The sequence below is a fragment of the Rattus norvegicus genome, chromosome 16 (assembly GCF_021556685.1).
Source record: "Rattus norvegicus strain SHRSP/BbbUtx chromosome 16, alternate assembly SHRSP_T2T, whole genome shotgun sequence".
NCBI lineage: Eukaryota > Metazoa > Chordata > Mammalia > Rodentia > Muridae > Rattus > Rattus norvegicus.
Genome location: NC_141549.1, coordinates 29,525,526 through 29,552,510, shown reverse-complemented (window position 1 = coordinate 29,552,510; position 26,985 = coordinate 29,525,526). Strand labels below are relative to the sequence as shown.

At 39.9% G+C, this 26,985-nt stretch overlaps 1 protein-coding gene and 1 pseudogene across 15 annotated transcripts in view; one reads left to right on the top strand and one right to left on the bottom strand.

Annotated features, from left to right (window-relative positions):
- The window catches only part of Marchf1 (membrane associated ring-CH-type finger 1), an 863,029-nt gene that overhangs the window by 649,529 nt on the left and 186,515 nt on the right, over nucleotides 1–26,985 (top strand). For all 15 annotated transcript variants that reach the window (NM_001135838.2, NM_001401505.1, XM_087588653.1 and 12 more), the window contains 1 exon segment: nucleotides 20,424–20,474. In NM_001135838.2, coding sequence (NP_001129310.1) covers nucleotides 20,424–20,474 — 51 coding nt within the window.
- Nucleotides 25,645–26,293, bottom strand: Bnip3-ps4 (BCL2 interacting protein 3, pseudogene 4; annotated as a pseudogene).

Genomic DNA, 26,985 nt, shown 5'->3' with positions numbered 1-26,985 from the left:
TACTAAATTAATACTGCCAATCCATGAGCATGGGAGATCTTTCCATCTTCTGAGGTCTTCTTCAATTTCTTTCCTCAGTGTCTTGAAGTTCTTATTGTACAGATCTTTTACTTGCTTGGTTAAAGTCACACCGAGGTACTTTATATTATTTGGGTCTATTATGAAGGGTGTCGTTTCCCTAATTTCTTTCTCGGCTTGTATCTCTTTGTATAGAGGAAGGCAACTGATTTATTTGAGTTAATTTTATACCCAGCCACTTTGCTTAAGTTGTTTATCAGCTTTAGTAGTTCTCTGGTGGAACTTTTGGGATCACTTAAATATACTATCATATCATCTCCAAATAGTGATATTTTGACCTCTTCTTTTCCGATCTGTATCCCCTTGATCTCCTTTTGTTGTCTGATTGCTCTGGCTAGAACTTCAAGAACTATATTGAATAAGTAGGGAGAGAGTGGGCAGCTTTGTCTAGTCCCTGATTTTAGTGGGATTGCTTCAAGTTTCTCTCCATTTAGTTTAATGTTAGCAACTGGTTTGCTGTATATGGCTTTTACTATGATTAGATATGGGCCTTGAATTCCTATTCTTTCCAGGACTTTTATCATGAAGGGGTGTTGAATTTTGTCAAATGCTTTCTCAGCATCTAATGAAATGATCATGTGGTTTTGTTCTTTCAGTTTGTTTATATAATGGATCACATTGATGGTTTTCCGTATATTAAACCATCCGTGCATGCCTGTGATGAAGCCTACTTGATCATGGTGGATGATTGTTTTGATGTGCTCTTGAATTCGGTTTGCCAGAATTTTATTGAGTATTTTTGTGTCGATATTCATAAGGGAAATTGGTCTGAAGTTCTCTTTCTTTGTTGTGTCTTTCTGTGGTTTAGATATAAGAGTAATTGTGGCTTCATAGAAGGAATTCGGTAGTGATCCATCTGTTTCAATTTTGTGGAATAGTTTGGATAATATTGGTATGAGGTCTTCTATGAAGGTTTGATAGAATTCTGCACTAAACCCGTCTGGACCTGGGCTCTTTTTGGTTGGGAGACCTTTAATGACTGCTTCTATTTCCTTTGGAGTTATTGGGTTGTTTAACTGGTTTATCTGTTCCTGATTTAACTTCGATACCTGGTATCTGTCTAGGAAATTGTCCATTTCCTGAAGATTTTCAAGTTTTTTTGAATATAGGTTTTTATAGTAAGATCTGATGATTTTTTGAATTTCCTCTGAATCTGTAGCTATGTCTCCCTTTTCATTTCTGATTTTGTTAATTTGGACGCACTCTCTGTGTCCTCTCGTTAGTCTGGCTAAGGGTTTATCTATCTTGTTGATTTTCTCAAAGAACCAACTTTTGGTTCTGTTGATTCTTTCTATGGTCCTTTTTGTTTCTACTTGGTTGATTTCAGCTCTGAGTTTGATTATTTCCTGCCTTCTACTCCTCCTGGGTGTATTTGCTTCTTTTTGTTCTAGAGCTTTTAGGTGTGCTGTCAAGCTGCTGACATATGCTCTTTCCTGTTTCTTTCTGCAGGCACTCAGTGCTATGAGTTTTCCTCTTAGCACAGCTTTCATTGTGTCCCATAAGTTTGGGTATGTTGTACCTTCATTTTCATTAAATTCTAAAAAGTTTTTAATTTCTTTCTTTATTTCTTCCTTGACCAGGTTATCATTGAGTAGAGCATTTTTCAATTTCCATGTATATGTGGGCAGTCTTCCCTTATTGTTATTGAAGACCAGTTTTAAGCCGTGGTGGTCCGATAGCATGCATGGAATTATTTCTATCTTTCTGTACCTGTTGAGGCCCGTTCTTTGACCAATTATATGGTCAATTTTGGAGTACCATGAGGAGCTGAGAAGAAGGTATATCCTTTTGCTTTAGGATAGAATGTTCTATAAATATCCGTTAAGTCCATTTGGCTCATGACTTCTCTTAGTCTGTCTACATCTCTGTTTAATTTCTGTTTCCATGATCTGTCCATTGATGAGAGTGGGGTGTTGAAATCTCCCACTATTATTGTGTCAGGTGCAATGTGTGTTTTGAGCTTTAGTAAGGTTTCTTTTATGTATGTAGGTGCCCTTGTATTTGGGGCATAGATATTTAGGATTGAGAGTTCATCTTGGTGGATTTTTCCTTTGATGAATATGAAGTGTCCTTCCTTATCTTTTTTGATGACTTTTAGTTGAAAATTGATTTTATTTGATATTAGAATGGCTACTCCAGCTTGCTTCTTCTGACCATTTGCTTGGAAAGTTGTTTTCCAGCCTTTCACTCTGAGGTAGTGTCTGTCTTTGTCTCTGAGATGTGTTTCCTGTAGGCAGCAGAATGTAGGGTCCTCGTTGCGTATCCAGTTTGTTAATCTATTTCTTTTTATTGTGGAGTTGAGGCCATTGATATTGAGAGATATTAAGGAATAGTGATTATTGCTTCCCATTATATTCATATTGGGATGTGAGGTTATGTTTGTGTGCTTTCATTCTCTTTGTTTTGTTGCCAAGACGATTAGTTTCTTGCTTCTTCTAGGGTATAGCTTGCCTCCTTATGTTGGGCTTTACCATTTATTATCCTTTGTAGTGCTGGATTTGTAGAAAGATATTGTGTAAATTTGGTTTTGTCATGGAATATCTTGGTTTCTCCATCTATGTTAATTGAGAGTTTTGCAGGATACAGTAACCTGCTCTGGCATTTGTGTTCTCTTAGGGTCTGTATGACATCAGTCCAGGATCTTCTGGCCTTCATAGTTTCTGGCGAGAAGTCTGGTGTGATTCTGATAGGTCTGCCTTTATATGTTACTTGACCTTTTTCCCTTACTGCTTTTAATATTCTTTCTTTATTTTGTGCGTTTGGTGTTTTGACAATTATGTGACGGGAGGTGTTTCTTTTCTGGTCCAATCTATTTGGAGTTCTGTAGGCTTCTTGTATGCCTATGGGTATCTCTTTTTTTAGGTTAGGGAAGTTTTCTTCTATGATTTTGTTGAAGATATTTACTGGTCCTTTGAGCTGGGAGTCTTCACTCTCTTCTATACCTATTATCCTTAGGTTTGATCTTCTCATTGAGTCCTGGATTTCCTGTATGTTTTGGACCATTTGCTTTTTCTGCTTTACATTATCTTTGACAGTTGAGTCAATGATTTCTATGGAATCTTCTGCTCCCGAGATTCTCTCTTCCATCTCTTGTATTCTGTTGGTGAACCTCATATCTACAGCTCCTTGTCCCTTCTTTTGGTTTTTCTATATCCAGCGTTGTTTCCATGTGTTCTTTCTTGATTGCTTCTATTTCCATTTTTAATTACTTCAACTGTTTGATTGTGTTTTCCTGGAATTCTTTCAGGGATTTTTGTGTCTCCTCTCTATGGGCTTCTACTTGTTTATTTATGTTTTCCTGGAATTCTTTCAGGGATTTTTGTGTCTCCTCTCTATGGGCTTCTACTTGTTTATTTATGTTTTCCTGGAATTCTTTCAGGCATTTTTGTGATTCCTCTCTGTAGGCTTCTACTTGTTCTCTAAGGGAGTTCTTCACGTCTTTCTTGAAGTCCCCCAGCATCATGATCAAAAATGATTTTGAAACTAGATCTTGCTTTTCTGGTGTGTTTGGATATTCCATGTTTGTTTTGATGGGAGAATTGGGCTCCGATGGTGCCATGTAGTCTTGGTTTCTGTTGCTTGGGTTCCTGTGCTTGCCTCTCGCCATCAGATTATCTCTAGTGTTACTTTGTTCTGCTATTTCTGACAGTGGCTAGACTGTCCTATAAGCCTGTGTGTCAGGAGTGCTGTAGACCTGTTTTCCTCTCTTTCAGTCAGTTATGGGGACAGAGTGTTCTGCTTTCGGGCGTGTAGTTTTTCCTCTCTACAGGTCTTCAGCTGTTCCTGTGGGCCTGTGTCTTGAGTTCACCAGGCAGGTCACTTGCAGCAGAAAAGTTGGTCTTACCTGTGGTCCTGAGGCTCAAGTTCCCTCACGGAGTGCTGCCCTCGGGCTCTCTGTGGCGGCAGCAACCAGGAAGATCTGTGCCACCCTTTCCGGGAGCTTCAGTGCATCAGGGTTTCAGATGGCCTCTGGTGTTTTCCTCTGGCGTTGGAGATGTATGTGCAGAGAGCAGTGTCTTCTGATTCCCCAGGCTTGTCTGCCTCTCTGAAGGTTTAGCTCTCCCTCCCACGGGATTTGGGTGCAGAGAACTGTTTATCCGGTCTGTTTCCTTCAGGTTCCGGCAGTGTCTCAGGCAGGGGTCCTGCCTCTCCTGGGCCCTCCCCCACGGGAGCCCAGAGGCCTCATACTGTTTCCTCTTGGGCCAGGGATGTGGGCAGGGGTGGGCAGTGTTGGTGGTCTCTTCTGCTCTGCAGCCTCATGAGTGCCCACCTGACCAGGCGGTTGGGTCTCTCTCTCACGGGGTCTGGGAGCAGAGAGCTGCTGCAGGCCAGGATCCGCGGGTGTGGGACTTCCGGTAAACACAGGACGAGCCCGGTCCTAGAGGAATTCTGCCTCCGTGTGTCCCGAGCTCACCAGGCAGCTTTCTTGCAGCAGTAAAGTTGGTCTTACCTGTGGTCCCGAGGCTCAAGTTCGCTCGTGGGGTGCTACCCACGGGCTCTCTGCAGCGGCAGCAACCAGGAAGATATGCGCCGCCCCTTCCGGGAGCTTCAGTGCACCAGGGTTCCAGATGGCCTTTGGTGTTTTCCTCTGGCGTCCGAGATATGTGTGCAGAGAGCAGTCTCTTCTGGTTTCCCAGGCTTGTCTGCCTCTCTGAAGGTTTAGCTCTCCCTCCCAAGGGATTTGGGTGCAGAGAACTGTTTATCCGGTCTGTTTCCTTCAGGTTCAGGCGGTGTCTCAGGCAGGGGTCCTGCCGCTCCTGGGCCCTCCCCCACGGGAGCCCAGAGGCCTTATACTGTTTCCTCTTGGGCTAGGGATGTGGGCAGGGGTGGGCAGTGTTGGTGGTCTCTTCCGCTCTGCAGCCTCAGGAGTGCCCACCTGACCAGGCGGTTGGGTCTCTCTCTCACGGGGTCTGGGAGCAGAGAGAGCACAATAATAATTTTAAAGTTTATTTTTATTCATATGAGTGTGTATGTGTTTCTACATGTCATGGGTGTGGAGGTGCCTGTAGAGGCCAAAGGAAGGTGCTGGCTCTCCCTAGAGGTGAAGTTATAAGGACTTAGGAATTGAGGATATGGACGTAGAGAACCTACTTAGGTCTTGGAGGAACAGCAAGAATGCTGTCATCTCATCAGACCCTACCATAACCAATTCTTATCTGGATACTATTTTAGTGTTTTTTTCAATTGTGTGATATTTTCTAAAGCTATATTACAGAGTGTTGTCCCTCCTTCAAGCTATACAAATGTATAATCAATTTTCAGAAAGAGTTGTCATCTCCCAAACTTCTATTTCTAGTTTTATTAGATAAAATTAAAAAAAAAAGTGCTATAACCCCAAGTTTGTGTAAATTCTTAAGAACAAATAAGTTTTCATGTCCCAATGACATTTAATGTTTTTCATTTGATATCTGAGATTTTTATGAAACTGTCAGTCTAAATGTCAGTGCCTGAGTCATGTCTCTGAGCTCCTGCTTGCTTTCCTTGTTTTTATTTACAAGTCACAGTTTTTAAGTGCTTATTTTATTACAAGCTTTAATTACTCTAGTAAAAAAAAATAGTCCTCTGAATTCCATGGATACCCTTACAGGCAGCCTTGTTTCTTTCTCCTCCCATTTACTCTTGGTCCTCACTGTTAGAGGGAGGCTGAGGGAAAGGATAGCATATCCTGATTCCCTCGAGTGCAACTCAGTCTGCCTTCTCTGTACTGTGGCACTTGATTTCCCTTAAGTGTACTTTTAAACCATATTAATTATTTGTGTGTGTGTGTATGTGTGCTTGTGTGTGTGTGTGTGTGTGTGTGTGTGTGTGTGTGTGCACGTGTGTTGGGATGTATGCTACCATGGCATGTGTTTGGAAGTCAGAGAACTACTTGTAGAATTGAGTTCTCTCCTATCATGTGGTTACCAGGGATCAGGCGCAGGTTGTCAGCCCTGGTTGCAAGCACCATTTATCCTCAGGACCATCTCATTAGTCCTAGTGTATATTTAAACACGCTTCCTCTCTGATCTTTCCCATATATAGCACAGTGGGCAAAGCACTTGTGTGAGCGTGAACACCTGAGTTTGGATCCCTAGCACTCACTCACGAAACTGGGCCTAAGGTAACCCCAGCACTGGGGAATGGGGGCAGAGACTAGCAGACTTTAGGTTCTTCCTAAAGGATCAGTCTAGCTGAAACAGCAAGTTCCAGATTCCAGGAGAGGACCTGTCTCAGAGGATAAGGTAGAGAGAGGCAGAGAAGACACACAAATTCCATCTCTGGCTTACACACACACACACATGCACACGCACACGCACACACACACACACACACACACACACACAGAAATCACATACAAATTCTGCCATACTTAGCAAGAATGAATTTGAAAGAAAATTCAGTATAATAATGACAAAAAGTAATGTCAGATGTATCCATGACCAACCAAAAATTGACACTTCTTGAAAAATCTTGAAAAAGACAAATTTGAAACTCTGAATCTCTCTGTGCATGTTAGAAATGATATGTTAAGATTCAACATCGCTCTTCAATAATCCTATACTTTTCACATAGATTAGCCATAAACTCTTGTTGGGTCCAAGTTCTCTTGTCCTACAAGGTCAGTATAATTTAAGTAACTGTTAGGTGTTTTAGATTTGGAGACAGCTTATATTTAATCTAACATAAAGTACTTAAACTCATTACAGTGAAGTATGTCAACCATATTCACTAATATGCAAAGAAGAATATGTCATTTCAGTGGTAATAGAACAAGCCACCCAATTAATTAGCAACAAATTGGACAGATTGCTTTGGAAGGTTTCCAGGAGAGAAAGTCCCTCTGGTGATTTGCTTCCAAAGCAAGAAAACAATGTCCTTTAGCACCTTGTGTAGAGATTTTTTTATTTTCTTCTTTTATTTTTGAGATTATAATATAGTTGTATCATTCTTCCCTTCCTTTTGTTCCTGTAAATCCTTCCATATACCTCTCTTTGTACTCTTTCAAATTACTGTCATTTTTCACTAATTATTGTTACATATATGTGTATGTATATACATATGCAGTCTTAAATACAACCTTATCAATTTGTGTAATGTTATCCTATGCACATTTGGGGGTGCCCATTTGATATGGGAACACAGCAGAAGAAAGGGTAGAGATTGTAAGAGTCAGAGGACCAGGGAGTTTGCTCTGAGATTGTGTCTCCTAGCATTGTCAGAAGCTACACCCATAAAGTCTTACCAACATGATGGCACAAACATGAACAGAATAGGGACAACAATAATAAACACGCTAAAGTGGATGGTGGGGAGCCTGAATTCTGTCAAAGAACTATGGACAATTAGTGAGTGCTAAAGTGGAAGAATTAGTCTTCCCCAGGGAAGAGCACATCAATTGGTTATCCAATTGTTTTAGTTCTTAAATTTTATAGGCCAGCATATAACCCATCATAGGATTGCAAGACAGAGAATCCAAGGAGTCTGTAGGGAAAAATTGTGACTCTTATAATCTGCATGGTTACTGTAAATTGGTGGAAAACTCTCTGGGTGTAAACAGCAGAAATGTCATAATCTTGTAATATGAAAAATTGCCTTATAACTTAGTTAATTTTTCTAACAATCCTGAAGATATCATCTTCCCTGTTTTATGGTAATGAAACTCAAGTTCACCAGTGTCAAACATCTATTCATACGAATACCAGTAGACCATAATACATCTGATAGCAAGGTGTCCTCTCAGCACAGGGACGCCACGATGCCTCTGCCCATTATCTGCACTGACGAGCATGACTTTTCCATGAGCTGGCAGAGAACTAGGCGGTTAAAAATCTTCACCTTTCCCTGAACTCACCTGCATCTTTCAGTACCCAGCCTTATTTTTAGAGAAAATAGAGACAACAGATTTCATATTAAACAGCTCTGAGGTACCAAACTGTCACGTGGACGCTGCTTCTTTTGAAGAAGGTTATAGGCCCAGAGTATTATATACCCCTGTGGCGAACTGTTCTTCATTGGAAACTGAATTGATCCTCTATTTTATTTCAAGGCAGCACCAAGTCTTATTTGGGTTGAAAAGTTAGTTACACTTACATTACACTTTTTATTCTTCTTCTTAGCTCGTGGTGTAGCAGATTCACTTACCACTTTCAAACACATTCTCAAATGTCATAGAAATGAAAAATGTGCAAACAAAATAACCTCTCTCACTACTACAAGCATTCCCACTGCCCCAGTGTGTTACTTTGTGTGGTTTTTTGTCTCTGTTCCACATGATAATGTGTCAAAATTCTGAATTTCACTGAGAGAAGAAGATGGATGGATTGTGTTAACTAGGGTCTGGGTGAAGAGTTGAGCTGTCAGGCACTAAGTGACGCTCTCCATCACTAGAAGCACCTAATCAGGGAAACATATCTGCGGCAGCATGCACATTCATCGCAGGCTGCATCCCAGACTGTTATGAGGTATGACTAATCACATTTTTGTGACTCATCTCAGTCTGTGATAACATGCTCCTCGGTGACATCAGTAGTTACAGGAGATGGATGTTGCATGTTCAGCTGGAATATGTGTGTCTAACACAGCAACAGTTTGCAATGTGTATAGCTTGTTTCTCCACAATAGCACATCTGCCACCAGAAGTCCACATCATAGAAAATTTCAGGCAGACTGCATGGGTCTGGGGTCATCCAGTGGAACATGGAAAGCCTACTGGTGGCCGTACCTTCTAATGAGAATGATTCTCCTCCATCAGCTGTAACCTGCAACTTAGTAGTGCTGAGGCCTGACTAGCACTTCCTGAATCTATGCAGGAGTGTTGGATGGCTTGTTCTTGCATGGGTACCACAATCCCTCTCAGTTCTGTCAGGAAGACAGCATTAAGTGGAACACTTTCTGCATGCCACATGTGCATCCATAAACTCTGGTTTATCCACTCATTTATCCTCAAAAAAAGAATTAGCAGAAAAGAAATAGCAAACGGACAGCAGCAGTCAGAAGTTTGAGGCCAGACTGGCTTAGATCTTAAGGTTGTGATTTCCTGGAATCTACTGCCCTCAAACTAGGAGGCCTAACTCCTTAAGGTCGCTTTTTGCATTGAAATTTCATGGCATAAAAATGCCCTTCCAAAGCACTCTTAGTGCATCTTTTTTTTTTCTAAACTACAAAGTGCTAAGGAGACAAGAACAGGTGATACATTTCAAAAACATTTTTAAGTTTTAAATCTTCAGACATAACTTAGAGAGCGTTTTAAAATTTAAAGATTGGGTGCTTACAGGCATGTGAAATGACAGAAAAGGCCAATAAAATATGTGTCTCCAGAACACAGGTTGAAGGTGTCTCCTGCACAGTGGGAACTTATTCAGAACTTCCTGCAGGTGCATACAAACACAAAGCAATGGGCCACACTACAATGCTCGAATTTGCAAAGAGATTACGTAGTTTCAGGTTTTGTTTGTATAAAGAATAATTTCATGTAAATAAATATTGCTAGCTTACTTGCTATGTGGAAGTTAATTGGAATACATTAACAATATAGTGCTATATATTAAGGAAGGTAATCTGATAAAAGCTATTTGCATAAGCTATTTGTGTCCCCATTAGAGTAATATTGAAAATGTTCATAAACCTACTTGATGCTACATTTTCTCCTTTGGACAGTAAAAGCAGGACCACTCTTCTTTAATCAGTGTTTTTTTTTAATTATTACATTTTTCTTTTATTGGATATTTTTTATTTTCATTTCAAATGTTATCCCCTTTCCAGATTTCCCTTCCAGAAACCCGCTATCGCCCTCTCTTCTATGAGGGTGCTCCTGGATCCACCACCCACTCCCTCCCACCACTCCATAGAGGCCATAGATGTGAGGGTTCATTTCTGGGTCTCCAATTCTATTCCATTGATCTACATGCCTGTCTCTGTGCCAATATCATATATTTTATCATTATTTCTCTGTAATGTAGCTGGAGTATAGGGATCATGATTCCTCCAGAAGTTTCTTTTTTGTTGAGAATAGTTTTGGCTATTCTGGTTCTTTTGTTACTCCAAATGAATTTGCAAATTACTCTTTCTACTCTGTGAGGTACTGAGTTGGAATTTTGATGGGGATTGCACTGAATCTGTAGACTGTTTTAGTAAGATGGCCATTCCTACTATATAATCCTGCCAATCCATGAGCATGGGAGAGCTTTCCATCTTCTGAGATCTTCTTCAATTTCTTTCTTCAGAGACTTGAAGTTCTTGTCATACAGATCTCTCACTTGCTTGGTTAGAGTAACAACGAAGTATTTTTTATTATTTGTGACTACTGTGAAGGGAGTTACTTCCATAATTTCTTTCTCAGCCCATTTATCCTTTGAATAGAGGAGGGCTACTGATTTGTTTGAGTTAATTTTATATCCAGCCACTTTGCTGAAGTTGTTTATCAGGCTTAGTAGTTCTCTGGTGGAACTTTTGGGGTCACTTAAGTATACTATCATATCATCTGCAAATAGTGATACTTTGACTTTCTCCTTTCCAATCTGTATACCTTTGACTTCCTTTTGTTGTTTGATTGCTATGGCTAGGACTATATTGAATATTTAGAGAGAGGGGGAGAGAGGGCAGCCTTGTCTAGTCCCTGATTTTAGTGGGATTGCTTCAAGTTTCTCTCCATTTAGTTTGATGTTGGCTACTGGTTTGCTGTATTTGCTTTTACTATGTTTCGGTATGGGCCTTGAATTCCTGATCTTTCCAAGACTTAAACTATGAAGGGGTGTTGAATTTTTCAAATGCTTTCTCAGCGTCTAATGAGATGATCATGTTTTTTTTTCTTTGAGTTTGTTTATATAGTGGATTACGTTAATGGTTTTCCTTATACTGAACCGTCCCTGCATCCCTGGGAACATGATGGATGATTGTTTTGATGTGCTCTTGGATTCAGTTTGTAAGAATTTTATTGACTATTTTGTCATCTATATTCATAAGGGAAATTGGTCTGAAGTTCTCTGTCTTTATTGGATCTTTGCGTGGTTTATGTAGAAGTGCAATAGTGGCTTCATAGAACAAATTGGTAGTGCTCCATCTGTTTCTCTCTTGTGGAATAAAGTGGACAATACTGGTACTAGGTCTTCTATGAAGGTCTGATAGAATTGTACACTAAACCCATCTCGTCCTGGGCTTTCCTTGGTTGGGAGACTTTTAATAATGCTTCTATTTCTTTAGGGGTTATTGGAATGTTCAGATGGTTTATCTGATACTGATTTAACTTTGGTACTGGTATCTGTCTAGAAAATTGTCCATTTCTTCCAGATTTTCCAGTTTTGCTGAGTATAGATTATTGTAGTCAGATCCGATTTTTTTTTAATTTCCCCAGTTTCTATGGTTATAGCTCCCTTTTCATTTCTGATTTTGTTAATTTGGATGCTGTCTCTGTGCCCTCTGGTTAGTCTGGCTAACGGTTTATCTATCTTGTTGATTTTCTCAAAGAACCAGGTCCTGCTTTTTTGTTGCGTCTTTGTATAGTTCTTTTTGTTTCTGCTTGGTTGATTTCAGCACTGAATTTGATTATTTCCTGCCATTTTCTCCTCTTTGGTGTATTTGCTTCCTTTTGTTCTAGAGCTTTTAGGTGTGCTGTCAAGCTGCTAGTGTATACTTTCACCAGTTTCTTTTTGGAGGCACTCAGAGCTCTGAGTTTTCCTCTTAGCACTGCTTTCACTGTATCTCATAAGTTTGGGTATGTCGTGCTTTCATTTTCATTAAACTCTAAAGGGTCTTTAATTTCTTTCTTTATTTCTTCCTTGACCAAGTTATCACTGAGTAGAGCATAGTTCATCTTCCATATGTATGTGAGCTTTCTGGGTTTTTTGTTTGTTTGTTTTGTTGTTGTTGTTGTTATTGAAGACCAACCTTCGTCCATAGTCATCTGATAGCATGCATGGGATTATGTCAATTTTCTTGTATCTCTGGGGGCCTTTTGTGTCAATTTTGGAGAAGGTACAATGAGGTCTAAGAAGAAGATACATTCTTTTGTTTTAGGATAAAATATTCTATAGGTATCTGCTAAATTCTTTTGTTTCTTAACTTCTGTTAGTTTCTCTATGGCTCTGTTTAGTTTCTGTTTTCATGATCTGTCCAGTGATGAGAGTGGGGTGTTGAAGTCTCCCACTATTACTGTGTGAGGTGCAATGTGTGCTTTGAGCTTTAGTAAGGTTTCTTTTATGAATGTGGGTGCTCTTGCATCTGGAGCATAGATATTCAGAATTGAGAGTTCATCTTGGTGGATTTTTCCTTTGATGACTATGAAGTGTCCTTCCTTATCTTGTTTGATAACTTTTGGTTGAAAGTCAATTTTATTCGGTATTAGAAAGGCTACTCCAGACACCCGCGGATCCCGGCCCGCAGCAGCTCTCTGCTCCCAGACCCGGTGAGAGAGAGACCCAACCGCCTGGTCAGGTGGGCACTCCTGAGGCTGCAGAGCAGAAGAGACCACCAACACTGCTCACCCCTGCCCACATCCCTGGCCCAAGAGGAAACTGTATAAGGCCTCTGGGCTCCCGTGAGGGAGGGCCCAAGAGCAGCAGGACCCCTGCCTGAGACACCGCTGGAACCTGAAAGAAACAGACCGGATAAACAGTTCTCTGCACCCAAATCCCGTGGGAGGGAGAGCTAAACCTTCAGAGAGGCAGACAAGCCTGGGAAACCAGAAAAGACTGCTCCCTGCACACACATCTCGGACGCCAGAGGAAAAAGCCAAAGACCATCTGGAACCCTGGTGCACTGAAGCTCCCAGAAGGGGCGGCACAGGTCTTCCTGGTTGCTGCCGCTGCAGAGAGCCCCTGGGCAGCACCCCACGAGCGAACTTGAGCCTCAGGACCACAGGTAAGACCAAATTTTCTGCTGCAAGAAAGCTGCCTGGTGAACTCAAGACACAGGCCCACAGGAACAGCTGAAGACCTGTAGAGAGGAAAAACTACACGCCCGAAAGCAGAACACTCTGTCCCCATAACTGACTGAAAGAGAGGAAAACAGGTCTACAGCACTCCTGACACACAGGCTTATAGGACAGTCTAGCCACTGTCAGAAATAGCAGAACAAAGTAACACTAGAGATAATCTGATGGCGAGAGGCAAGCGCAGGAACCCAAGCAACAGAAACCAAGACTACATGCCATCATCGGAGCCCAATTCTCCCACCAAAACAAACATGGAATATCCAAACACACCAGAAAAGCAAGATCTAGTTTCAAAATCATATTTGATCATGATGCTAGAGGACTTCAAGAAAGACATGAACACACTTAGGGAAACACAGGAAAACATTAATAAACAAGTAGAAGCCTACAGAGAGGAATCGCAAAAATCCCTGAAAGAATTCCAGGAAAACACAATCAAACAGTTGAAGGAATTAAAAATGGAAATAGAAGCAATCAAGAAAGAACACATGGAAACAACCCTGGATATAGAAAAACAAAAGAAGAGACAAGGAGCTGTAGATACAAGCTTCACCAACAGAATACAAGAGATGGAAGAGAGAATCTCAGGAGCAGAAGATTCCATAGAAATCATTGACTCAACTGTCAAAGATAATGTAAAGCGGAAAAAGCTACTGGTCCAAAACATACAGGAAATCCAGGACTCAATGAGAAGATCAAACCTAAGGATAATAGGTATAGAAGAGAGTGAAGACTCCCAGCTCAAAGGACCAGTAAATATCTTCAACAAAATCATAGAAGAAAACTTCCCTAACCTAAAAAAAGAGATACCCATAGGCATACAAGAAGCCTACAGAACTCCAAATAGATTGGACCAGAAAAGAAACACCTCCCGTCACATAATTGTCAAAACACCAAACGCACAAAATAAAGAAAGAATATTAAAAGCAGTAAGGGAAAAAGGTCAAGTAACATATAAAGGGAGACCTATCAGAATCACACCAGACTTCTCGCCAGAAACTATGAAGTCCAGAAGATCCTGGACTGATGTCATACAGACCCTAAGAGAACACAAATGCCAGCCCAGGTTACTGTATCCAGCAAAACTCTCAATTAACATTGATGGAGACACCAAGATATTCCATGACAAAACCAAATTTACACAATATCTTTCTACAAATCCAGCACTACAAAGGATAATAAATGGTAAAGCCCAACATAAGGAGGCAAGCTATACCCTAGAAGAAGCAAGAAACTAATCGTCTTGGCAACAAAACAAAGAGAAGAAAAGCACACAAACATAACCTCACATCCAAATATGAATATAAAGGGAAACAATAATCACTATTCCTTAATATCTCTCAATATCAATGGCCTCAACTCCCCAATAAAAAGACATAGATTAACAAACTGGATACGCAACGAGGACCCTGCATTCTGCTGCCTACAGGAAACACACCTCAGAGACAAAGACAGACACTACCTCAGAATGAAAGGCTGGAAAACAACTTTCCAAGCAAATGGTCAGAAGAAGCAAGCTGGAGTAGCCATTCTAATATCAAATAAAATCAATTTCCAACTAAAAGTCATCAAAAAAGATAAGGAAGGACACTTCATATTCATCAAAGGAAAAATCCACCAAGATGAACTCTCAATCCTAAATATCTATGCCCCAAATAAAGGGCACCTACATATGTAAAAGAAACCTTACTAAAGCTCAAAACACACATTGCACCTCACACAATAATAGTGGGAGATTTCAACACCCCACTCTCATCAATGGACAGATCATGGAAACAGAAATTAAACAGTGATGTCGACAGACTAAGAGAAGTCATGAGCCAAATGGACTTAACGGATATTAATAGAACATTCTATCCTAAAGCAAAAGGATATATCTTCTTCTCAGCTCCACATGGTACTTTCTCCAAAATTGACCATATAATTGGTCAAAAAACGGGCCTCAATAGGTACAGAAAGATAGAAATAATCCCATGCGTGCTATCGGACCACCACGGCCTAAAACTGGTCTTCAATAACAATAAGGGAAGAATGCCCACATATACGTGGAAATTGAACAATGCTCTACTCAATGATAACCTGGTCAAGGAAGAAATAAAGAAAGAAATTAAAAACTTTTTAGAATTTAATGAAAATGAAGATACAACATACTCAAACTTATGGGACACAATGAAAGCTGTGCTAAGAGGAAAACTCATAGCGCTGAGTGCCTGCAGAAAGAAACAGGAAAGAGCATATGTCAGCAGCTTGACAGCACACCTAAAAGCTCTAGAACAAAAAGAAGCAAATACACCCAGGAGGAGTAGAAGGCAGGAAATAATCAAACTCAGAGCTGAAATCAACCAAGTAGAAACAAAAAGGACCATAGAAAGAATCAACAGAACCAAAAGTTGGTTCTTTGAGAAAATCAACAAGATAGATAAACCCTTAGCCAGACTAACGAGAGGACACAGAGAGTGCGTCCAAATTAACAAAATCAGAAATGAAAAGGGAGACATAACTACAGATTCAGAGGAAATTCAAAAAATCATCAGATCTTACTATAAAAACCTATATTCAAAAAAATTTGAAAATCTTCAGGTAATGGACAATTTCCTAGACAGATACCAGGTATCGAAGTTAAATCAGGAACAGATAAACCAGTTAAACAACCCCATAACTCCTAAGGAAATAGAAGCAGTCATTAAAGGTATCCCAACCAAAAAGAGCCCAGGTCCAGACGGGTTTAGTGCAGAATTCTATCAAACCTTCATAGAAGACCTCATACCAATATTATCCAAACTATTCCACAAAATTGAAACAGATGGAGCCCTACCGAATTCCTTCTACGAAGCCACAATTACACTTATACCTAAACCACACAAAGACACAACAAAGAAAGAGAACTTCAGACCAATTTCCCTTACGAATATCGACGCAAAAATACTCAATAAAATTCTGGCAAACCGAATTCAAGAGCACATCAAAACAATCATCCACCATGATCAAGTAGGCTTCATCCCAGGCATGCAGGGATGGTTTAATATACGGAAAACCATCAACGTGATCCATTATATAAACAAACTGAAAGAACAGAACCACATGATCATTTCATTAGATGCTGAGAAAGCATTTGACAAAATTCAACACCCCTTCATGATAAAAGTCCTGGAAAGAATAGGAATTCAAGGCCCATACCTAAACATAGTAAAAGCCATATACAGCAAACCAGTTGCTAACGTAAAACTAAATGGAGAGAAACTTGAAGCAATCCCACTAAAATCAGGGACTAGACAAGGCTGCCCACTCTCTCCCTACTTATTCAATATAGTTCTTGAAGTTCTAGCCAGAGCAATCAGACAACAAAAGGAGATCAAAGGGATACAGATCGGAAAAGAAGAGGTCAAAATATCACTATTTGCAGATGACATGATAGTATATTTAAGTGATCCCAAAAGTTCCACCAGAGAACTACTAAAGCTGATAAACAACTTCAGCAAAGTGGCTGGGTATAAAATTAACTCAAATAAATCAGTTGCCTTCCTCTATACAAAAGAGAAACAAGCCGAGAAAGAAATTAGGGAAACGACACCCTTCATAATAGACCCAAATAATATAAAGTACCTCGGTGTGACTTTAACCAAGCAAGTAAAAGATCTGTACAATAAGAACTTCAAGACACTGAGGAAAGAAATTGAAGAAGACCTCAGAAGATGGAAAGATCTCCCATGCTCATGGATTGGCAGGATTAATATAGTAAAAATGGCCATTTTACCAAAAGCGATCTACAGATTCAATGCAATCCCCATCAAAATACCAATCCAATTCTTCAAAGAGTTAGACAGAACAATTTGCAAATTCATCTGGAATAACAAAAAACCCAGGATAGCTAAAGCTATCCTCAACAATAAAAGGACTTCAGGGGGAATCACTATCCCTGAACTCAAGCAGTATTACAGAGCAATAGTGATAAAAAACTGCATGGTATTGGTACAGAGACAGACAGATAGACCAATGGAATAGAATTGAAGACCCAGAAATGAACCCACACACCTATGGTCACTTGATTTTTTACAAAGGAGCCAAAACCATCCAATGGAAAAAAGATAGCATTTTCAGCAAATGGTGCTGGTTCAACTGGAGGGCAACATGTAGAAGAATGCAGATCGATCCATGCTTATCACCCTGTACAAAGCTTAAGTCCAAGTGGATCAAGGACCTCCACATCAAACCAGACACACTCAAACTAATAGAAGAAAAACTAGGGAAGCATCTGGAACACATGGGCACTGGAAAAAATTTCCTGAACAAAACACCAATGGCTTATGCTCTAAGATCAAGAATCGACAAATGGGATCTCATAAAACTGCAAAGCTTCTGTAAGGCAAAGGACACTGTGGTTAGGACAAAACGGCAACCAACAGATTGGGAAAAGATCTTTACCAATCCTACAACAGATAGAGGCCTTATATCCAAAATATACAAAGAACTCAAGAAGTTAGACCGCAGGGAAACAAATAACCCTATTAAAAAATGGGGTTCAGAGCTAAACAAAGAATTCACAGCTGAGGAATGCCGAATGGCTGAGAAACACCTAAAGAAATGTTCAACATCTTTAGTCATAAGGGAAATGCAAATCAAAACAACCCTGAGATTTCACCTCACACCAGTGCGATTGGCTAAGATCAAAAACTCAGGTGACAGCAGATGCTGGCGAGGATGTGGAGAAAGAGGAACACTCCTCCATTGTTGGTGGGATTGCAGACTGGTAAAACCATTCTGGAAATCAGTCTGGAGGTTCCTCAGAAAATTGGACATTGAACTGCCTGAGGATCCAGCTATACCTCTCTTGGGCATATACCCAAAAGATGCCTCAACATATAAAAGAGACACGTGCTCCACTATGTTCATCGCAGCCTTATTTATAATAGCCAGAAACTGGAAAGAACCCAGATGCCCTTCAACAGAGGAATGGATACAGAAATGTGGTACATCTACACAATGGAATATTACTCAGCTATCAAAAACAACGAGTTTATGAAATTCGTAGGCAAATGGTTGGAACTGGAAAATATCATCCTGAGTGAGCTAACCCAATCACAGAAAGACATACATGGTATGCACTCATTGATAAGTGGCTATTAGCCCAAATGCTTGAATTACCCTAGATCCCTAGAACAAACGAAACTCAAGACGGATGATCAAAATGTGAATGCTTCACTCCTTCTTTAAATGAGGAAAAAGAATACCCTTGGCAGGGAAGGGAGAGGCAAAGATTAAAACAGAGACTGAAGGAACACCCATTCAGAGCCTGCCCCACATGTGGCCCATACATATACAGCCACCCAATTAGACAAGATGGATGAAGCAAAGAAGTGCAGACCGACAGGAGCCGGATGTAGATCGCTCCTGAGAGACACAGCCAGAATACAGCAAATACAGAGGCGAATGCCAGCAGCAAACCACTGAACTGAGAATAGGTCCCCTATTGAAGGAATCAGAGAAAGAACTGGAAGAGCTTGAAGGGGCTCGAGACCCCAAAAGTACAACAATGCCAAGCAACCAGAGCTTCCAGGGACTAAGCCACTACCTAAAGACTATACATGGACTGACCCTGGACTCTGAGCCCATAGGTAGCAATGAATATCCTAGTAAGAGCACCAGTGGAAGGGGAAGCCCTGGGTCCTGCTAAGACTGAATCCCCAGTGAACTAGTCTATGGGGGGAGGGCGGCAATGGGGGGAGGGTTGGGAGGGGGACACCCATAAGGAAGGGAAGGGGGGAGGGGGATGTTTGCCCGGAAACCGGGAAAGGGAATAACACTCGAAATGTATATAAGAAATACTCAAGTTAATAATAAAAAAAAAAAAAAGAAAGGCTACTCCAGCTTGTTTCTTGGTACCATTTATATGAAAAAAATTTTTCCCAGCCTTTTACTCTGAGGAAGTTTCTATCTTTGTTAGTAAGGTGTATTTCCTGTATGCAGCAAAACGCTGGGTTCGGTTTATGTAAACAGTCTTTTAGTATGTCTTATTATTGGGAAATTGAGTTTATTGATGTTGAGAGATATTAGGGACCAATGATTTTTGTTTCCTATTATTTTTGTTTTTAGAGGTGGAATTATGTTTGTGTGGCTATCTTCTTTTGGGTTTGTTGCAAAAAGATTACTTTCTTGCTTTATCTAGGGTACAGTTTCCATCCTTGTGTTGGAGTTTTCAATCTATTATCCTTTGTAGGGCTAGATTTGTAGAAAGATATTGTGTAAATTTGGTTTTCTCATGGAATATCTTGGTTTCTCTACTAATTTTAATTGAGAGTTTTGCTGGATATAGTAGCCTGGGCTGGCATTTGTGTTCTCTTAGTGTCTGTATGACATATGCCCTGGGTCTTATGGCTTTCATAGTCTCTATTGAGAAATCTGGTACAATTCTGATAAGTCTTCCTTTATATGCTACTCGATCTTTTTCCCTTACTACATTTAATATTCTTTCTTTGTTTTGTACATTTGTTGTTTTGACTATTATGTGACAGGAGGAATTTCTTTTCTGTTCCAATCTACTTGGAGTTCTTTGGACTTCTTGTATGTTATGGGCATCTCTTTCTTTAGGTTAGGGAAGTTTTCTTCTATAATTTTGTTGAAGATATTTACCGGTCCTTTAAGTTGGGAATCTTTGCTCTCTTCTACACCTACTATTCTTAGCTTTGATCTTCTCTTTGTGTCCTGGATTTCCTGGATGTTTTGGGTGAGGAGTCAGTTTTTTTGCATTTTGCATTTTCTTTGATGGTTATGTCAATGTTTTCTATTGTATCTTCTGCCCCTGAGATTCTCTCTTCTATCTCTTGTATTTTGTTGGTAATGCTTTTGTCTAAGATTCCTGATCTCTTCCCCAGGTTTTCTATCTCTAGGGTTGTCTCTCTTTGTGATTACTTTATTGCTTCTATTACCATTTTTAGATCCTGTATGGTTTTGTTCAATTCCTTCACCTGTTTGGTTGTGTTTTCTTGCAATTCTTTAAGAGATTTTTCTGTTTCTTCTTTAAAGGCTTCTACTTGTTTACCTGTATTGTCCTGTATTTTTTAAGGTTAGTTATGCCCTGCTTAAAGTCCTCTAACATCATCATGAGATGTGATTTTAAATCAGAATCTTGCTTTTCTGGTATGTTGGGGTATCCAGGATTTGCTGTGGTGGGAGAACTGGGTTCTGATGATGCCAAGTAGCCTTAGTTTCTGTTGCTTAGTTTCTTGTACTTGCTTCTCAGCATCTGCTTATCTCTGGTGTTAGCTGGCCTTGATGTCTCTGACAGTGGTTTGACCCTCTAGTAAGCCTTCTGTCAGCACTCCTGGAAGACCAGCTCTCTCCTGGTGGGACTTGGCAACAGAGAGCTATGGCACTGGGTCAGCTCTGGGTTCAGACAGAAACCAGAAGGATTTTAATCAGTGTTTCTAAATTTATTTTTCAGAATGAAAAGTCCCCAGGGCGATCTGCAAGTCGATCAAGTAACATATCAAAAGTAGGTGCCTCTCTCCATGTTCTTGTTTGTTGAGTTTTGCATTTCACAAGTTCAATGAATATTGATCATGTTTAACATATAATTGTTATATATAATAATATTGAAATATGATTGGTTAATGGTTTGAACTATTTCACACTTTTACTGTAGGATATATTATGCTTTCACACAATCAAATATGTTGTCTTTCCACTTTGTTCTCAATAGAGAAAGTAATTGCTATTTTCAGAGTACTAAAAACTATGTACTTGGAACTATAGCATTTTTCCCTCAACTTCCAACACAATAGGGACAACAAATACTCAAATCAAAATTATCCACAATCACGGCACTTCCCATGGATTTAAAATATTAGGCTTTATTTTTAACCTCTCTGAAATGTGCACTTTTTATTGAAATAACTTTTAGGAATAGATTTCATAAAAACTTAAGTTTGTCCATATTTAGGTTACAGAATTAATGGATAAAGTAAAACTACTCTCTAGACTTACTTCAAATCCAAGTCAGGATGCCGGGCCATTAAATTATTATGAGTCTGGACAAATATTCTAGTCTTTATACTAGTGTGAAAAAACAAACTTCATGAACTGTTCTTTAAAATTGGGTACCATGTGATGGGAAGATTTGGGAACCCTGTGATGAGCAGATATGGGGTACCATATGATAGGCAAATATAGTGCTTAGGAAGTAAAATATAATGTACAGCCATTTTTTGAAATAGTCACTCTGAGTTTTGAATACTTTGGCAGGATCAAGACAGATTTACCACAGGGTATATTCCATCTCAGGGCCTTCTACATTGCTGACCTTAATTTTGTATTAGTAATTTTTCATTAGTTTTCATGATGGATCTAGAAATAAGTAACAAACATTAGGCTTTATACCAACTCCAGCTTCCCACTAGGGAGCCATACTTTCTGCTTAGTTTCCAGAAGCAAATTTTACTCCCTGAGAAGTAGGAGCTCCAGAGTGGTATCATTCTCTTCAGCTGGATCCTTGAGCATGAATCTTGTAGGAAAATGACATGTGCACACACACTATGTACTTCCAGGAGTATATCTATGACCTTGGACACAGACATTTGTGCCTATATCTCTGTATGGAAGGCCACACTGTTGCAGTGCTCCCAAATATATAGATTGCCTAAGTAGCTTCCTTGGAAAGATGATCCAGAACACAAGCTTTCATCTGCTTGTTTGTAGAACATGCAGGACTCAAAACCAGTGTAGCTGAGAGTACTACCCAAATGCCTGTGTATTGTTGGCTTAATACTCTAAGAAGTAGCAGAACTTTTAAATGATGCACGTGAGTGGTAGGTTGGTAGACCAGTTGGAGGAAATCCCTTGAAGGGTAGTGTTGGAGCAGGTTTCCTTTCCTGTCTTTTGCTACACCATCAATTTTCACTATGACGTGTTTCCTTTCTTCCTTCCCCATGAGAAATCTAAAAGTGATAAAAATTCCTTGACTTCAGACTCCAAAAGTATGGTTCAGAACAATCTTTCCTTGATAACAGTATTGTATCTGGTATTTCTATAGTAATAAAAATATGACAGTACATTACAGAATTGCATTCACATCAGAGTCCCTCTAAAGATACTTGAGAAGGAATGCATCCTTCTGGTTGAGACTACTTCAGAGGGTGAGATTTTAATTCCACCTCTCTGCTCTGCTGTTCCCTATTCATGTGATCCAGGGAAAATCACCTAAACTCCCTAAGACAGACTTACTCCCCCTACCACAAAACTAGTCTTCTAAAGATTTCTTTGTTTAGTTTATATTAGCATATCATTTTCTAAATGCTTGTCATCAAAATCTCTTACAAAAGAGCTCACCCAGAGCTCTGGAACAGTGCTATCTTTCTCAACAGGTTAATGTTGACTAAATAACAACTTTGAAGCTTGTCAAAGGACTGACAGCTCTGTTACCACACCAAACATTCATTATCTAGGAGCAAATGTATAAATGAAAATTGCAATCTGTTTACAGCATTCATCCTTTTAGCTTATTCCTTTAGAAATTACATAAAGACAAAAGAGGTACTTCTGATCTCTAACTTCTTAAAAGACTCTGACATTCCATTTGGAGATAAATGAATACCTTTTCTCTCTTACCTTCATAGTATTTTAGAAAAGTCTCAACTACCAACCCCTGGTGATTTCTGTGAATCTAAATCTCTTAACTCAATATAACTCTCCTTGTATTTGTGCCAGAATGATAGTCAGAATGATAAGTGCATTGTTGGTTCCTCATTACTTTTATGAATAAGTAAATGATATGCTCTTCAATAATCCTGTGCGCTACAGAGTATGAAATGACAAAACCTACAAATATTTGAGTTATTTTAAAATGTTAGAGAAGGAAATAGTAAAACTGGAACAAAGATGTTGTTCTTTAAGATTGCCAAAAATAACTTTACATAAAAATGTTGAAATTTTCAAATGAATGAGAATCAGTGTAATGGACCCATAAAGAACATGGGTAGCAAAGCATCCACTTAGAGGGGTTATTACATTTTCTCCATAGCCTTAGCTATAAAAGGAGAAGGAACAGAAATATAAATATCTTGGTGGGCTTCTTGGACAATAGTTAATCAATGTTTAAATGTCAGCTATTTTAATGGTGGCGCTCCAAATACTTATACCTCAATGACCGCATTAAAATGTCACTTCTTGGAAGTCTCCTTGAGCCAATGAATTTGAGACTGTGATGTATGCACATTTTGGGGGGGAGTGAGAGTAAATTAGACAGTGATAAAATTAAAATTAATTAAGACATTAAAATGCTGTATACAGGACAGGAGAGCTGGCCCCTGGGTCATGAGAACAGGAAAGAGGACCCTGTACCCTCTCCAGGCAGTAGAGTAGAGCTTACCCTGATGGCAAGTGTGCATGTGAGTCAGCCCAAGAATGGGAGTGCAGAAGAGCTGGTTCTGCCCCTTTCAGGCTGCAACATTAGATGAGCTAACCAGGGCAGTGCTGTAGAATTTGCCCTGGTGGTATAGGTGCAGGAAATCAGCTGACTGACCAACTCAACTACCACCCAGGCTCAGATCCAAGGCTCTGAGTTGGCCCATTCCATCTCTATCCCATGTGTGCACTGCTAGAGCAGTGAACAGGGTTTGGACCTGCAGATGCAAAGCTGCAGAATCTCTGTGACATGGGGCAACAATAGAATCTCCAAGAGGAGCCTCAGTGAGGATCAATAGCATAGCAGAAGCCAGGCGCTTTGAGGCAGACCAATGACTCATCACAATGAACATTTGTAACTAAGGAAGTATAGACAACAGCTTCCATGAGAAGATGAGTTTTCTTGTTTGTATGTTTTGCCTTTGTTTATTATGAGGAGATGTAAAGGCAGAGGGTGGATGTGAAGGGACAGAGAGATGAGTGGGATTGGGGTGCATGAATCTATCAAGAGTTAAAGAATACTGTATATTCCTGATAACTTAAATGTTTTATATTTAATGATAATAAATGCTTTAAGACCACCATTAGTATAACACACACTCTCTGTATTATTTCCTTCTTCTTGTTTTAGTTTGTGCTAAAACTCTGTCCATTGATATGGAAATGTTTCAGGATGTTAAAGAAGAACAGATTCCAGGATAGGATCCTACACTTCCTGTGTGTCCTTAGGTCTTCTCTTTTACCTATGTCTTTTCATTTCTTACTGAATAAACAGACCTTCCAATCCCCATTTTAGTGTTTCTCTTTTTCCATGCTGAAATAGTGAAGCAATAAGAATGTATACACTATCCTCAGTAACCTCAACTGACAGAATTGAGAAAAAATATTTGATATTACTGTGCATATAAGCATAAACTATATGTAAAATATATGTATGCACAGAGAGAGCATATAAAATATGTATGCTTCATATAGTTGTGTATATATGCACTACACATACATAAGATATATACTCTACAACAGCATGTTCCCACATGGCTTTAACAGATGTGAGGGTCCAAAAGACCTTCTGGCAAGTTTTGGTTACTATTAGTATTGTGTTTTATAGAAACAGGAAGAAAGAAAGAAAGAAAGAAAGAAAGAAAGAAAGAAAGAAAGAAAGAAAGAAAGAAAGAGAGAGAAAGAAAGGAAGGAAGGAAGAAAATGAGAGTTAGGATATGTTTTGTAGAGGTGCAATATGGTGAGGTGGGAAGGGTGCCTCAGTGGGCCCATGCAGAGGCACCCATTCCCCCTGAGTTACCAGACATATGATGGATATAATATGGAATATAGTTTATTTAGAGAATGAGAAGGGCATTGAGGAGGGAGTAGACACACACACACACACACACACACACACACACACACACACACACAGAGAGAGAGAGAGAGAGAGAGAGAGAGAGAGAGATGAGAGGCCAGCCAGGAACTAGTGGAGAGAGGGGGGCAGACAGAGAAGGGAGGGAAGAAATGGGGGAGGGACAGAAGGGCAGAGAGTAAGAGAGCAAACAGCCCCTTTTCCAGTAAACCAGGCATACCTAGCTGTTACTAGGTAAAGAACCTAGAAGGAATGCTAACATTCCTCCATCTTGGTTTAACTTAAAAAAAGAAAAACTATAAAGAGATGGTGGTGAAAGGGGAATATGATCCTCATGATCTTCATCTACTTTATGCTGACTTTCGGACAAAATGTTTCTGGGAAACCTAAAAAAAATGAACATGAGGACGTTGGTTCGTCTTAGGAGAGTTGGTTGTTTCCTGGCTGCCCAGGGTCTGTGGAACTATCTGTGGGTGGGAAGGAACGGGTCCAGGAGACTAATAAAGCTTTTATCATATTTTTTCCTAACCTGACCTCATTTAGAAAGAGTTGTAATTGCATGGCTAGAACACAGCTTCTAGCATGAACGATGCAGGTGTGACTGGTGTTGCTAAGAGGACACGATGCACTGTTGACAGGATTATAATCTGCTGGTGGCATTGCTGGGGAAAAAAAGCCCTTGCAAATTTCTAAACAACAATAAACTGTATTAGGAATCTCTAAAGTGTCTTACAGTAGTAAAATGTCCCAACAGAGTTTGAGTAAAATACTGGATTTGAGACTTACTGGAATTGAGTATGTAAAAATAGGGTTGTAGGTGGGGATCAAACTTACAATAGGTCTCAAACTCAAACTACAATACAACACTTCACAGGCCACACGGCTTTCCAGGGGCTTTTCATCTCCCTCAGTAGGTGCTAGCAGAAGGTGTGCTCTGTTCTTTTCCATTTAGCCCAGCCCCAAAGTCGACTTGTGAGAAAGGGAGAGAGAACGGATGAAGACCTATAGGAACTTGGCAAAGACAATGACCCCTTTCTTCATGGTTCCACTCTTCCTCATGCTTAGAGACGAAGCACGTTACGTTTAGGGTGTCTGAAATGGAACTCTTTGGGTGGGATGTTTTGGGTCTACTGGACCAGTCTGATACCCAGTCTGCACTTTTCTTCAAAGTCTCAACTTCTTTTTCTCCTTCTACAACTTCTTCTTCTAACTGAGAGTTGTGGTCCTTACTGGTAAGCATCTCAACATTAAACATGACCTGCCCATCTTCTTGTGGTGAAGAGCAATCACTGTGAGAACTGCCTCTTAAGCTGCTCTGTTACGACTCATGCTATGCACCCAGAAGTATCTACTCCATGTCTCCACTGTGACTGGAAGGCCAGGAAGGAACATGCTCCAGCCCCCAATTCTTCCCATTTCCACTATCATTGCCCTTGCTGCTGTTCATTAGTAACTCCACCAAGGAACCGTTGAGGCCAGCGGGTGGTGGCAGAGGATAGCTCCCCTTCCTCACAGTTGTTATGCAGGGGCAGCGACTGCTCAACTAAGTTAGACATGGTCTTGAGATGGGAAGTGGCACTCCCGCAGGACAACAGCATCCAGCCCTCAGACAGTAGCACAACCATTCCAACATTTTTTATTAGTTTATGTTTTTGTTTGTCTTAACAATATCAGAGTTGGGTTATAACCTTGTCTTACCTTCTATTATTTATTTTTATTTGGTCTCGTTGTGTATTCCAATCTGGCCTTGACCCCTATATGTCTTCATTCATCCTCATAAGTTCTGGGATTATAGACATATGCCACCATAACAGTTTTGTTGGTTTTTTTTCTTAATATTTCTTATTTTAGTGAGAACAGTGGGCTTTGGAAATATTAAAGTTGATCCAAAGGATATATATAGATTTAAAACAATGTAGAAGATACTTGGAAAATTTCAGGTGTGAAGAAGAGAAACCTTTTCTTTCATACCACACACTTATTTGAAGCTTTTATATACATTACCGCTTCTCCTTGCTTGCTGCTTCTAACACACATGTGACTCACAAGTTCCTAAAGATAGAAACTCAGCCAAATCCCACCTTCCTATACCTTTTTTGATGATAGGGGATCATTATATTCAACTAGCAACATTATTAACTTTACAGGAATATCCCCTCAAAAGCAACTGTCACAGAGAAAGAAAGCCTTACTTTCAATTCAAGTTCATGAAATTGTTCTCTGGAATAAAGTCTTTGGGTTTTGGTTT